Source organism: Podarcis liolepis (assembly GCF_965112155.1).
Source record: "Podarcis liolepis genome assembly, chromosome: 10".
Taxonomy (NCBI): domain Eukaryota; kingdom Metazoa; phylum Chordata; class Lepidosauria; order Squamata; family Lacertidae; genus Podarcis; species Podarcis liolepis.
In genome coordinates, this window is record NC_139562.1 from 30,920,086 (window position 1) to 30,934,664 (window position 14,579).

The window sequence follows — 14,579 nt, forward strand, 5'->3', positions numbered from 1 at the left end:
TGTTAAATTTCACAAAGTTAATTGGGCAAAAAAAAAAAAAGCCTCTCAAGTCTTGTTCAGTCCATTAGCTACAACACTGCCTGCCAGTGGTTGGATCGGAATGCTAAAAGCTTTTATAATTTTCCCCGATAAGCAACTAACCCAGACAGAATCCTGTTTACCTGCTAACTCTGCTTATATCCTCAGTGCGTGAAACATGTCTCATTTTTTTTCAAGAGGGACAAATTAACATAAAGAACAAACTGTTCTGGTTGTTTATGTGAAAATTATATGGAAGAAACTAGAAAATTAGGGCCAGTATCATCCCTTTCTCCCACCAAATATTCCAATTAGTATTTAAAAGGAGCATTATTACTGCAGCATGGCAAGCATGTGTTTCACATTATGAGAAGCTAGAAAGGGATTTAGAGACCATTTGAAAGATAATGGAAAAGTTTAAAGGCTGCAGTCCTACAGCAGGGATATTTTACGTGGAAACAAATGAAAATGGATAGCAATAAATGAATTGATGCTGCAGTTTCTGCATTAACTGCTGTTTCACGTTTAAGAGTTCTCTTGTACTCTATATCTTTTAATGGTTAACAAAGAATTGTTTAATATGATACATTTATCTGCTTGCCTAATGCTGCAGGTCCCTAGAAATTACTGTACTACAGAAGGCCATTTACATGTTACAGCTCAGCTCACATCTACCTCAGAGAGAGACATAGCTACTGTTATTCTTGCATTGCTCTGTTTTGCTTCCATCTTTGTACAAAGATGTGACTCATATGTATGTGCACATTGTTAGAAAGTAACATGAAGCAGCAGTAAGTAAAAAGATGTCTTCAAACCTGGCTCAGCAACATAGAGAAGCTCCCTTCTCAGGATCAGTTATGGTGTTTGGCTGACTGGCTTCATCTGTACATTCATTAATGACAATATGCAAACAGCATTGACTCTCACAGTAAAGAATCAGCTCCTTCCATGCCGTGTGTTTTAGGCAGAGTTGCCATTTTTTGTTCACTCCATTTTTACACAGAATCCTGATGATGTTGCCAGATTGCTGCATTTCAGTATTTTCTGGGTTGTATTCCCTTCTTTTTTTTAGACCTGGTTCATGGTGATTTTTAATTCTTGGCCATAGTGTAATTACATTTCCTGTCTAGTGTGAACTAGCAAAACACCACTAAAGCTTTTTAAGAGATATTGCCCCTTTAATTATAACTGTCTGGTGGTTTTTCTTTAATTAATTGCTTCCTGTTTCCTCATGGGTCAAGACATACCTGAACTCATTCATCATTAGACAGCTCCTGGTTCTTTGCTAGGGAGTTTAATTCCCACTTTCCACTTTGAACCAGAAACTGCTCATTATTTTTATTTTTATTTTATTTTTTATTAGCACAATTTTAGTTCTGCAATTGTGGTTGCGGGGGGAAACCCTATGAATTATAAATAATGTGCAACTGTTCTGGCTGCAAAGAGGGCAGAAAGAGACTTTAGCAGGTCAGAGAGATCAGGTTTGATGGGCTGAGTTGCAAGGGGAGACGTAATGTCAACTTGGATGGTGAAGGAGTTTATAGGAATCAGGGAGCTCACAAGTGAAGGTGGGGAGCTATGTGCTGGGTGGCTTAGCAATCGCTTAGCAGGTTCCCTCTGCAGTGCCCTCAGCTTCCAAACCAGCTACACGTCTGCTCTAAGGCTCCTCTGGACTGTGCCTGCCTGTGCTTGATAAGCCACAAAAATGACTGGAATTTGATGGAAGCAGCAAGAAGCCTCCCATCATTTGGGAACCACAGGAACTCCCCTTGCTCTAGATCTGTGGCAATTGTTGCCTCATCCAGCAAGTGCTTCTGCGCATCTTTGTGCAGAATAGAGGCATCTCTGGTCACAGCATCTCTGCAGTGAGACTACAATCCTAGGTTACCATTACCATGGTATAGGGACAGGTACTGTGGGATGTTAAGGAGCATATAGGGGAATATTAAGTGCCGTGTAGAACCATTATTATAATTGCATTTCCAGCTGATTGTAGAAGAGCCATGTTTCTGCAGTGCTAAAGGGTTCTAGCATGGAAAGGGCTATTACTGGCTTTGTGCAGCATTTTACTGAATGTGGTGGTAATAATGATAATAATAATAATCCTTATCAGGAGACACAATAAATTAAGAGTATAAAAGAGCCCCGTGGGATCAAACCAAAGAGCCAGCTCCCTCAGCATTCAGTTTCCCATGGCAAGCAGATGCCTCCTTGCTAAATCACCCAGTTGTTGGTTGGTTTGTGAAAGATGCTAACTGAGGCTAGGAGACAGGGATTTAACCAAGAATACCAAGTGGCTCTGAGGTCATGCTGGAATTTCAGTCACTAAAGCTCTGAAATGCAAATACTTGCTTTGCAATTTAAAGTAGTGCTGCTTACGTTGGATGTTCTCTGAAGGAGGGAATTCTGACACAGGATCCGAGATAGGCATTGATGGAAAGTAAGCTTTTTCAGTAACCGTTGTGGGGGAAAGCATTGCATAGGAAGTGCGCCGCCTAGTCCGACGTGCAATTTCACGTTCATTGTACAACAGTTGATCATCTTTTAATAAAACAAGGACTTGCTTAGCCTTCTCCCTCACATGATAACCTGTTGAAAAAGATTAAAGAAATGATTATTTTTTTAATGTACAGTTTAGTGTAATGCTGACTAGCTCTGTTGTAGAACTCTATAGATACAGAAGATGCTGAAATTTGTAATGATGGCATGAAGCTCTTGATACCTAGGATAATGAGCTGGACAAATATTCAACAGTTGGTACATATGTCTATATATTGTAAGTATTGTTTAAACTAAGACATTCTTCATGATCATATCAGAGCCCTTGTCCTCATTCAGAAAAAATAGAAATATATTTTCAATGAAACAATTGTTTTAATATCTGTTTGTTTGTTTTTAACCATCTATTATTTTAAATTGGCCATGCATGTGGAAATAAATACCAAAACATATATGCAAAATCACTTTACAGTACAAGCCTGGGTACATCTACTCATAAGGACGTCCCACTTTGTTGAATGGAATTTAGTCCCATATAGGGAATTTAGTCCCATATAGGGGTGGTAACCAACTAAGTTGTCCTCAGAGTAGGTCTATTGAAATGAATGAGCATGACTGTCTATTCTGAGTAAAACGTAGTTGAATACTACCCTATGTTTGCATCTTCAGTTCCCCATGTGGGAGAAAAAGTTTGATGCTATTCTGGCTCCCATCCGAAAACAGGCAAGTGGAGGACATTACTTGTAAGAAAGAGTTATTTATTCAGGCAAATAATGTTACAGGCTCATCAGCAAACATAAGACCCAGAAGTCATTGTTCAGGAGTTCGAGAACAGGGCAAGAAGTTCAGAATTAGACGGAAGCAACAAATATGTCCCAACAAGTTTTCACACCCTGCCCAAGCTTTTAAAGATGAGGTGTAACATGCTTGTTCATAAGACTTGCTCTTCTTGCAGTAATGTCTGGATTGTAAATACATGCTCCTTCAGGTTGGGTGTGCTCCTGTTTGCAAAGGTAGTGCCTAGTTCTAGACAACAAGACTGCACCTTCCTGTTCAGTTGGCGCTGCCTCTAATTCCACCTCCAAGCCCTCCGCATCCCAGCTCCACCACCCAGTGCAGCAGAAGTCAGAGTGGAGAGGGGAAATTCCCCTTCCTCGAACCCAGCTTCCCAATATTCAGCCCCCCACCCAGCCTTTATTCCTCTTCCTGAGTCTGTGTCTGGCAATCCAAGCCCAATCTTGACTGCTCCAGGGCTCGCGACAGATGCCATTACAGCTCAAGCAGACCTGCTTCTGCTGACTTGGCATGGTGCTTGCAGTCCAGAGGGGATGCAAACTTGACACATGATAGCCTATATATTGCATCCATTGTATATGGCTGTCCAAATATTGCAGATTATATTTTAGCCAATTTGTGGATATACTTTACCACAGTTTATGACTTTACCTACTGCATAGATTTATATAATTTAAACTCTGCTGCAAAGAAAGATTGTTTTTTAGTTGAAATAGCTATACACTAGGTATCACTGACATCGTGATTTATGTATCAGTTCCAAGTGTTATCAATCTGAAGCTAAACAGCCATTGTGTCTTGCAAAATAATGAAATTATTTATTATCAAGTCGCTCTGTCACTCATGTAAATAGGTGATGAAACAATACAATAACTTTGCTTCAGTATTTCAAAAGCCATGCTGCAATTCTCCTTCAATATACGATTTTCTCATCCTGGAGAACACATAAATAAAAATACTTGGCACATCTAAATCATTAAAGCACAAATTAGGTTTGTCACAGTTGGAATTTGTTTACATGCATCATATAGGGTTGTAATTCATCTGACAGCAGATATTCATAGAAAGACTCAGAGTTGATGGACTGTTTGCTTCATCTACCAGCTGCTGATATTCTCAGCAATTGCTGTTAATAATTTAATACATTTACTAGTGCAATACATTAATTATTCATGGCACTAACAGTTTTTCTAGCATTACTGGATTCATATATGAATTTACATAATTTTCTTTTAATCCAACATGTCACCTATTTAATCCATCCTGCTTGATGCCTGGCAAAAAAAAATGTTAGCATCTATATTCTTTTTCAAGCAATGGATGCTTTAATAATATTTATCCTTATATCACATTTTGTACAAAGGGCCTCATAATCCTTATTTGACTCATATCATCTAGGATCTCAGCTCTTTGCAGGGTATGAGATATTCAGCCACTTGCTCCTCCATGAGTCCGTTTTGATCTCCTATTGCAACTTTTGGTAATGTTCAAGCAGATTTTACTGCGCAATATGCAATGTCATTTCCGATCTCTTATTACCCTGTGCTTCAAATGGAGATGAGTGAATGTGAATCAGCAGTGTGTGCTGGTACTGAGCTATGGCCTCTGCCCATGTCTAAAGCGTCATAGCTTTTTAATCCCTCAGCAATTTGATAAATATGTAAATCATTTGGAGACCTTCAAATACAAGACAACACATAAGGTCATAATAAAACATAATAGTACCTTCTATGTTCCTAACCGCCAACACACACACACACACACACACACACACACACACACACACACTCACACAGACCACAACTTTATTTTAAGGGAATTCTGAAAGTACTTGGATATTTTTACCTTGATCCTTTCCTGCTTCATCTAAATGATGGAAGTCCTTCAACACCTGGATATTAAAGAAGGCCTCTTGACAATTCTGAATGACTTTCTTTGATCCATTCTTGAGGAGATAATCCAAAAGTGTGAGAGACTTGTACACATGCCTCCAGTTCTTTCCATGGTCGTTTAACCTATGCCATATCATGCTCATAATCTCAGAAAGAGAGACGGCATTAAAAGTCAAGTCACTTATCTCTAACATCAGAGAACTGGAGGGGCCCCAGGGGTCATTAGATGTTGCTTCTCTGACTTTTACCTCGGCTTCAGAATAATTCTTCACAAAGTTCTTTACATGCCTCCTGAGTGCCATGAATGCAGCGAATGGTTCCTTGGTTTAAAAAAAGGATGAGAAATGCTGGGAGTTTTTTCCTGTGATGTCACTCTCTTTCTCCATTCTCCTATCGAGTAAACTACTAAGATTCTGAAAAAACAGAAGAGCAGGAAGGAGATTGTATGAGAACATGCAAGTGTTTTGAGAGGAAATGAGTAGGTACAAAGAACTCAGAGCTGCCACTTCCTTAAAGAGACACTCTGCCAGAGCTGACCCAGAATATTTTGCTGCTTGATTATTATTATTATTTGAATTTATATACCACCCTATACCCGGAGGTCTCAGGGTGGTTCACAGAATAAAATCAAAATATAAAACCACAAAATACATAATCAAAATAAAAACAACAACCTGATAACCCCCCACAAACAAACAAAAACATTTTAAAAGGGCATAGGATGTCAATCAAATCAACCAAAGGCCTGTTAAAAAGGAACGTTTTTGCCTAATGCCTAAAGGTGTATAACGAAGGCGCCAAGCGAACTTCCCTGGGGAGACCATTCCACAGACAGGGAGCCACTGCAGAGAAGGCCCGTTCTCATGTTGCCACCCTCCAGACCTCTCCAGGAGGAGGCACATGAAAAAGGGCCCCAGCAGCAGAGGTGTAGGAAGGGGTGCAGTTCGCCCCAGGTGTCATCCAAGAGGGGGATGACAAAATCTCCCCGGGTGGATCGGCACCATGCCAATCACTCACCTGGGTGGATCGCCATGCCCCTGGGTGCACAGCATGTGTGCCACTCCAGGTGCCCGAGCGACTAGCTCCGCCACTGCCCAGAAGATGATCTCAGGCTCCAGGTAGGTTCATATGGAAAGAGGCGGTCCTTGAGGTATTGCAGTCCTGAGCCGTTTAAGGCTTTATAGGTCAAAACCAGCACTTTGAATAGGGTCCAGAAACTAATTGGTAACCAGTGCAGTCGCACCAGGATCAGTGCAATACGCTCAAACCGCCTTGCTCCGATGAGCAGCCTTGCCACTGAATTCTGCACTAGCTGAAGTTTCTGAACTGTCTTCAGAGGCAGCCCTATGTATAACGCATTGCAGTAATCTAACCTTGAGGTTACCAGAGCATAGACAACAGTAGTTAGGCTATCCCCATCCAGATAGGGACGTAGTTGGACCACCAGCCAAAGCTGATGGAAGGCACTCAGGGGCACTGAGGCCACTTGAGCCTCGAGCGAGAGCAAAGGATCCAAGAGAACCCCCAAGCTATGAACCTGCTCCTTCAGAGGAAGTGTAACCCCATCGACAGCAGGCAATCTCCCACCCATCCAGTCTAGGGAACCACCCACTAACAGCGCCTCAGTCTTATCTGGATTGAGATGTAGCAGCAAATGACACTCAGGCTGTGCTCCCAGTTGTGGTGCATAATCCCCAAGGCTGGTCAGGTTATTTTGCCACCCAAGGCAGAAAATCCCACAAGTGCCTTCCCCCCACCCTAACAGTAAAAATACAACAACAGTAAAGTAAATAGCCAACCATTTTTTGCTCTTTTGTGACATTCTAAATCAGCTATCTGAGGCAGCTGCTTCAGCCTCCCTTACAGTAGGGCTAATCCTGGGACCTGAAAGACAGACAGAAATACAGGTAGAGAAAGCAGCCTGTGGATTATTTTGTCTACTGTGCAGCAGTAAAAGACAAATAGCATCTCTCAAGAAAAAAGTGCTAATACAGAATAGGCTACTTACTGTAGATGAGGTTGATAGACTAGATAATACAAAATAATTATATCATTTCTCAGTAATCAGAAATTACCAATACTGTGATTATATTTGAAAACTTGAGGAAAACAATAATGAATATCTTTAGTAATCTGTAAAAGGGAAAGACACTACTGGAATGATATAATAATAATTTATTATTTATACCTTGCCCATCTAGCTGGGATGATGCTAATTCTAGTTCCAACTAGGATTCCTTGACACTAATTTAATAATCTTGGTCTATCAGAACAAAACCTTTATGTTGCTTTTTGTTCCCATCTGTATGTTAATAATAAATGCTTACCTTCTGAGCAAAGAACTGTGTGAACTAAAGTTGTGCAAATTTAAAATAATATTACAGCTTGTATTATTTAGTTTGGATAAGAGAGCACCCAAAACAGAAAGGCTCCATTAAAACTTTGCTTTTCCTGATCCTACAAACCACAGGATTATGGACATGCTCCTTCCTCCCCTCTTTCTCATAGACTTGCTCCTCCTTTTCCGAGACTTTGCCGCAACAACCAAAATATGGGTTAGCACTAGTCAGGATCGGCTCCAAATACTGGTTTGCAAACCTATTTCAAATCATGGTTTTGGAGACAATTCATGATTAACACTCACCCACAGGTGAGGATTCTGACACCAAAGGAAAACAGGAAAGGTGCATCAAGCATATTCATTGTGCAGCTTTCATCATATACTAAAGACAGATCTCTTTACCCTGGACTTTGACAGTTAAAGTATTTTGTTTTGTGGGAGGAGGGAGCATGCAACTTTGTAGCACATTCTCAATGGTTTGGCAGATCAGAATAATCATGTCTGAAATAAAACAAGAGAGTGCAAACAACTCTGCTCTATGTTAGGCAAATTATTAATCTGCACAGTAGGTTCTGCGGCATCAGAATAATTCATGGGTGCTGCTCTGGCTCTATGTAAGCAAGAGAGAGAGAGAGAGAGAGAGAGAGAGAGAGAGAGAGAGAGAGAGAACATTTAAGATCTAGGGCATGGCCAAACTTGGCCTTCCAGATGTTTTTGGGACTACAACTCCCATCAACACTAGCTAACAGGACCAGTGATCAGGGATGATGGGAGTTGTAGTCCCAAAACATCTGGAGGGCCAAGTTTGGCCATGCCAGCTAGGCGTTCTGTTGATCCTGATCTCACATCACCAAAGCAGAAATGTAGGAGCTTTTTATGCATCTGCAGAAAATGAACTAATCATTTCTTGTCATCTAACATCCTGAGTGACTCTAAAATTAAGAGGAAATGAAAAAAGGAAAGCCAAAGCCCATTGCCTTTGCTAAACTGTGGAACAGTGTTTCTGTGTACTGATTAGCTTGACTCTGTTGGGTTTCACAGCTGGCACTAGCAACTAGGAGTGCATTTAGGTTGCTGCAGTGAGGGCATAAAAAGAGTATGCAGCCTCCAAAGAGTATAAATCCTTGTGAATTGCTAGTTCACAGCTTTTATGAAATGTTCCTCCATCTCCCTTCCCTTCTTTTCATTAGTTGGCATCAGGGTGGGTAGGTCTCTGTGCAATTCCTGACTGAGTCACCAGAAAATATTGTCACAAACATGTATCAAATTGATTTCAAGCTCTGACATGCGCCCAGCCTCAGCCAGAGATACAATCTATAATCACATTTTACATGCGCAAATGGCAAAATATTAAAATTCATGACAAATGTGTTGTTTGTTTTTCATCTCGCATACAAGTGTATCCTAACAGCATTGTCCTTTCTGACCACTATTATAAGTTTCAATTAAGTGTGTTACCTGACCACTATTATAAGTTTCAATCCAAGGCTAAGTAGGATTTTGAAGTAAAAATGTTACCTTATTAATTTTCAAAAAAATACACAATGATAATTATCCTTTTGATCACAGAATACACAACCTCAAGTAAGCTAGACGGAAAATGTAGTGTTTTAATTAAGATTTGTTGGAAACAAAAAACAAAGATGCTAAGACACAGGAGAGAAAGGAATCTTTATTAGATGGGTACTATACATTCTACCACTTTCTCCTTGTTTGCACTTCAAATGTAGCCGATTTTATCTGCATTGCTCATGCAGAGAAAATTTTCATTTTATAATGTGTTTCAACGAATCTATTAAAAATTTCAATCAAAGGATTTGTTCTTTGGTTTGTATGTGTCACTCTTTCCTTTCAGGCAGAGATGCACTGTGACATTGGTTATCCAGCAGCAAATATTGATCTGTTTTTTCACAAGCCAAAGATAACTCTGTTGGAATCATAACTTGCTACAAAGGAACAGTTGACCCTACTGCTTTTTTGTGAGTCAATCCCAGCCTGTTTTGATTTTTATGAGACTACTTCTATAATTTGTTTTTACAGTGCTCTCCTGACCAACAAACGTAAGTCAATATATAGCATAATATTGTAACACAGTTGTTTGGCAACAGCATTCCAGGAGGCAGTAAAATTCAACCAATACACTACAATAAAATAAAATAAAAATAAAAAGAAGCATAAATAACAGTTGCAAATCCACAAGAAATTATCTGGGGGAAATTTTACCTTTCCCCCAAATACTTGCCAGCACATTATAATCTTAACTGAGCTCATGAAAACCAAAATCAAGTAAGTTTGCCTAACCTCTCTAGAAACAAAGCTTCATAAACTGGTTCACTTTGTAGAAAGGCCCTCTATGCATGCTCTGAGGCACACTACTCAAGGCGTCAACATATTAGAAAATAGGAGATGGCAATCCTTTTAACATCCCACACTCCTGGGTATATTTTTTCACATGACAAAAAATAAAACCTAGTACACGCAGAACGGTTTTATAGTTTCAATCCTCAGTATATAAAAACATATTTGTTATATTATCACATGGGTTATCTTATGCTACTTATATTAGATATTATATTAGTCTTATTGCCGATTTTTGTTTCAGCTGGGTGGAGTAAAAATGCTATAAATCCAACATAAATAAGACAGTTCGTTTTCAGTAGGCCACACAGTATATAGGGACACACCAAAAAAGAGAGTACAAATTGGGTTCCAAAAGGGAACTATTCCACCCTCTGCTGAGCTTTCTCCAAACTACCAATCACAGCCCATTCAGAGTATTTTTGCTCCACAAATTTTGTCCTACCTGGCAAAACAACTCAGCTGTGACAGTTAAGACATTTCCCCCATGTATTTGAAACTGCCATCAGTCATTTGCAGAGCCCACCCACTCCTACTCACCTTCCAATCAGAACGTTGATTCTAAAGCCCCTCCCATTTCCTTGTTTGCCATTTAGAGATTGGTTGGTCCACAGCTTCTGTCACTTGTCCTAGGCCCTACCTTCTACAATTCCCAATATCTGACAGATAGCATTTCCAGCAGCAGTCACCCAGTTCCGCAAGAACTGAGCAGTTTCCTTCCCAGGCTGAAAATAAGGAACAACTTGTGTGCAGAATTGTGCAGCCTGCTAATCACTGGCTAGCCTTGATAACAAGTGTACTGTGCTGATTTTTAAAATGAAAGATTGTTTGACCTAGGCCAGAACTACGTAGGTGTCTAGTTCACTCCTCTGGTTTGAGATTTGGTGTGAACTGACAAATGTATTTGCATGAGTGTTTCCTACTAACAAAGATTAAACTGCATCTAAATTTTTAGGATGGGAGATTGATATCTGCAGTACTGGGTAAAGATTTGGTTTTGATTCTATCATTTGGGAATTGAAACTGTGGTGCTGTTTGCCGTTCTCCACCTGGATGGTCACAGCTGGCCAAGTTTGGGCCAGATGGTAGATCTGTACATGACATAACAAATATGAATCTAACCACATGTCAGTTACTAGAAACATGGGAATATGCATATCTAGTACAGTATGTGAAACGCCCTATCTAGGATTCCTTGTAGGCTTTTAGCTACTAGTCCAAGTCAGCCCTGTGATGGAAATCTCCTGATTAGCTTCACCTTGTTGCTTCTGAAATGATTAATATTGATGCTACAAAGATTATGCTGATATGATTGACTCTACTAGGATTAATGCTGCTGCTGATTAGCCTTTGTAGAGTGTTTTTTAAATAATTTTAGTGTGTTGTTATATGATATATATAACTTTGATCTTAGTTGAAAGACAGATTTTAAATAAAGAAATGTGAGGAGTAGCTGAGAAGCTGCATAACTAGCAACCAGATGCAATCATGCATCTGCCTTGACATTGTCCATTGTTTGCACTGATAAATATGTGTACACAACTTTCCCAGCAGTACTGTGATTTATTAATCAGAACGTCAAATCACAACCTAGAGAGACGTTCCTTTTCGTGATTCTGACAGCTCCATCTCGTACTATCTGCTTTTCCACATTTAGGTTGACTTTCCTACCATGCTCCCACCAGAAGGTGGGATTGTTTGCTATGAAACACATATCACATTGACAAACATGTAAACAGAGATATTCTTTCAAAAGTATGAAAGCTATGGTGATTTTTTAAGGCAATGTTATGATAATCTGTCAAATTACCAGTGTGTGTGGATGCAGCCTTAATTTTAAGCATCCAGTATATAGCTCAGAAAATAAATCTAGAGGCCACAATTCAGCAGAAATTTAGGTTCTCAAACATTGTGATTTCATGTTTTTAGATATGTTGTAAGCTGCACAAAGTGGCTGGGGAAACCCAGCCAGAGGGGTGGAGTATAAATAACAAAATTATTATTATCATCATCATCATCATCATCATCAAGAACATAAGAAGATCCCTGGTGGATCAAATTGAGGGTCCATCTAGTATAATATTCTGTGCACAGTGGCCCATGGGAAGCCCATAAGTAGGGTGTGAGCGCTACAGAACTTTCCTCACTTATATTCCTAAACAAAGTTGGTGGCCATTACTAAAACTCACGGTAGCAAATTCTATCATTTTAGTGTGGGTTGCCAAATTAAGCATGACACTATATTGCATTAATGTGATTAATGTGTCTAGGTTTTGAGCCTTTGGGAGGCCTAACCCTTTCCTCACATGTTTCAATCCCAATGAAGATCATCCCTCATCCTATCCTTTCCAGTGAAGTGGCTATTATTCATTGGAGGGAAATGCAATGCTATTGCCAATTCAGTGTAGCAAATAGCATTCTTCAGTCCCTATAGAACAAACTAGATATTACACAGGAGATGCACAAATAGTTTCCCAACACTGGTGATTGCCGGCAGTAACAACCAGTGGCTTCGATTTGGAACAAATGGCCTTCCAAATGGTATTGGACTACTGTTCCCATGACCCTGACCGTTGGAATGCTGGCTGGGGCTAATGGGAATTGTGGTGTGACAACAGCTGGTGGGTCCCTGGCTTAGACAGAGATCATATATATTCATGTCAGATAGATTTTTTCAAGAGCTTTTAGCCATGATAGCTAAATGGAACTTCTGTGTTCAAAGGCAATGTGTTTCTTAATATTAGGGGTTCCCCCCCACACACAAGCAAGGAGCTCACCCACCACTCGTCCCCCCCCCCCATTTCTGAACTCTTGTCATGAATATATGCTGTTCTTCTTCACCCACCTAGAAAGATACTTTGCCCCTCTGTTCCCCACCACACCGCCCAAATTTCCCCGTTATGCCACTGATCATTTCCCATGCTCTGTGACGTTGTAAAATAAGAGGAAATCCAAATATACCAGAGATGTGGCAACCCCATGCACAGGGAAATTTCTGAGCTTCACGGAACTGCAAAACCATACATCACTTGACAGTGAGAAAAAATAATGAGAACCACAGCAGTTAACTAGCTCTTAGCCAACACCCAGCTTTCCGAGTTGTCACATCTGAGTTCCTCCATGGCTTGTGATTGTGGTTTCCTTCTTAATTGTGTGATTGGCTGAACCTCCTTGCAAGTGGGTAAAGGAGGGGGGAGTCGTAAGTGGTGAAAGCCTAGTGTGACAGTGAATGTCTTTGAAAAAAAATTACTTTGCAAGGGTCTAGTCTGAAGGAGAGAGTAAGGCTGGTCATGTGTCATGGAACTCCATCATAGTTTTACTTCGTAAATTCTGCAAGGACGAGATCTAGTAAAGAGGAGCAAGTCACCTCTTTTTTCCAGCCCAATCTGCTACCAGAGGTATGTGGTTAATGCTTGATTATGATTAATGAACATTAGGCAGAATGGGTAAGACCTGCAATAAAGGGCTGCAATACACCGTGATCCTGCCGAGTGCTCTAGCCAGTGGGAATGGGGGATAGATTCAAAATAGTTAGCATAACCTATATAATTCACACTTTCCAAAATAATATGTGGACCAAAACATCCTTAAAAATTTGCACTTTTCTGAATTTTGCACTGCTGTTCTCCAGTCAAGCAACAGGTACAAAATGCATATACTAGGGAAAATTGCATACAAATGCGTAAGTTAGGCTACATTCATGTTAAAATGCTGGTGAATCTTCATGCAGTCTTAAAAAAAAAATACAGATGTGGAAATGTGGAGAATTGAACTTAAGATTGGACAAATGAGAAACCGCTAGATATTGAAATTGACAGATTTGTCCATCTCTACTAGCCAGCCATGTTTTATTTCAGGATATTCCATTCCATTCTGCCTCTCCCACCAAAGTTTTCTATTTCTTTCTCCCCCACCCCCTGCATTCCCTGGGTGCTGAACATGCTCAGTCCTCACTGGGATGGTTTTTTGGGGGGAGGGGGTCCCCCTGGGTTTACATTTCCAAACAATTCCTGCCCCCACTTCTGCAAACCTTGGGGTTTGCATGTTGATAGCTGCCTGTTGTGTCCATTTTGGCAACATTCCTGTCATAATTCCACATCTGAGCGCACTGTTAGGGTCGAAGCAGATGTGATACTTGTCACATAGCTTATCGCTGCAAAGTTAGCTTTTATTTAACAAATAGCTGGTCTTAGGACAGGGTGAGGTTTGTGTGTGTTTGTGTGTGCACCATGACCCAGACCAGGACTATGAGTTGAGAGATGGGGGGGTGTAACTCTTTGTCGCTTCCACAGTCGTAATCAGAATCCTCCCCCCTCCCCCCCAGCAGCTGCTATGCTGCAAATGAGAGCTTCCACTTGTTGCAGATGACAGGTGCAATGGCTCCTGATTCAGAGTGAGACTATGGTGGCGCAAGGGTTAAAACGCTACTCCCCGCACAGTCTCAATCTGACACCCACCACTACTGCCAGCTGAACCTAAAAGCTAAGCCAGCAGCTTGTCCTTGTGCTGCAGTTTTGTTAAATAAAATAAAGCGAGACAGCAGCACAAGGACAAGCTACTGGTTCAGCCCTTAGGGTATAGGCAGGAAAATACATAGAAGAAAGTTAGGCAATGTAGAAGAGAATCCAGCTTCGAACCAGCACAAAGTAGCCTTAGCCCTGGAAAGCTTTTCAGCT

The 14,579-nt window shown here is 40.5% G+C and overlaps 2 protein-coding genes across 4 annotated transcripts in view; one reads left to right on the top strand and one right to left on the bottom strand.

Annotated features, from left to right (window-relative positions):
- The window catches only part of ENTHD1 (ENTH domain containing 1), a 30,542-nt gene extending 20,103 nt beyond the window's left edge, over positions 1 to 10,439 (bottom strand). For 2 of the 3 annotated variants that reach the window (XM_083462331.1, XM_083462329.1), the window contains exons 1-4: positions 10,349 to 10,439; positions 7,004 to 7,088; positions 5,158 to 5,617; positions 2,398 to 2,607 (exon numbers count right to left, since the gene is read on the bottom strand). In XM_083462331.1, coding sequence (XP_083318457.1) covers positions 2,398 to 2,607; positions 5,158 to 5,506 — 559 coding nt within the window. In that variant the 5' untranslated portion in view covers positions 5,507 to 5,617; positions 7,004 to 7,088; positions 10,349 to 10,439. Of the gene's footprint in view, positions 1 to 2,397; positions 2,608 to 5,157; positions 5,618 to 7,003; positions 7,089 to 9,846; positions 10,015 to 10,348 lie in introns of all 3 variants that reach the window. The other variant, XM_083462330.1, reaches the window with a different exon arrangement.
- Positions 10,440 to 13,049: 2,610 nt separating this feature from the next.
- GRAP2 (GRB2 related adaptor protein 2) overlaps positions 13,050 to 14,579 on the top strand; it is a 49,701-nt gene continuing 48,171 nt past the window's right edge. Inside the window, exon 1 of the mRNA XM_083462400.1 lies at positions 13,050 to 13,301. The gene's annotated coding sequence lies outside the window, so the exon portion shown is untranslated. The remainder of the gene's footprint in view (positions 13,302 to 14,579) is intronic.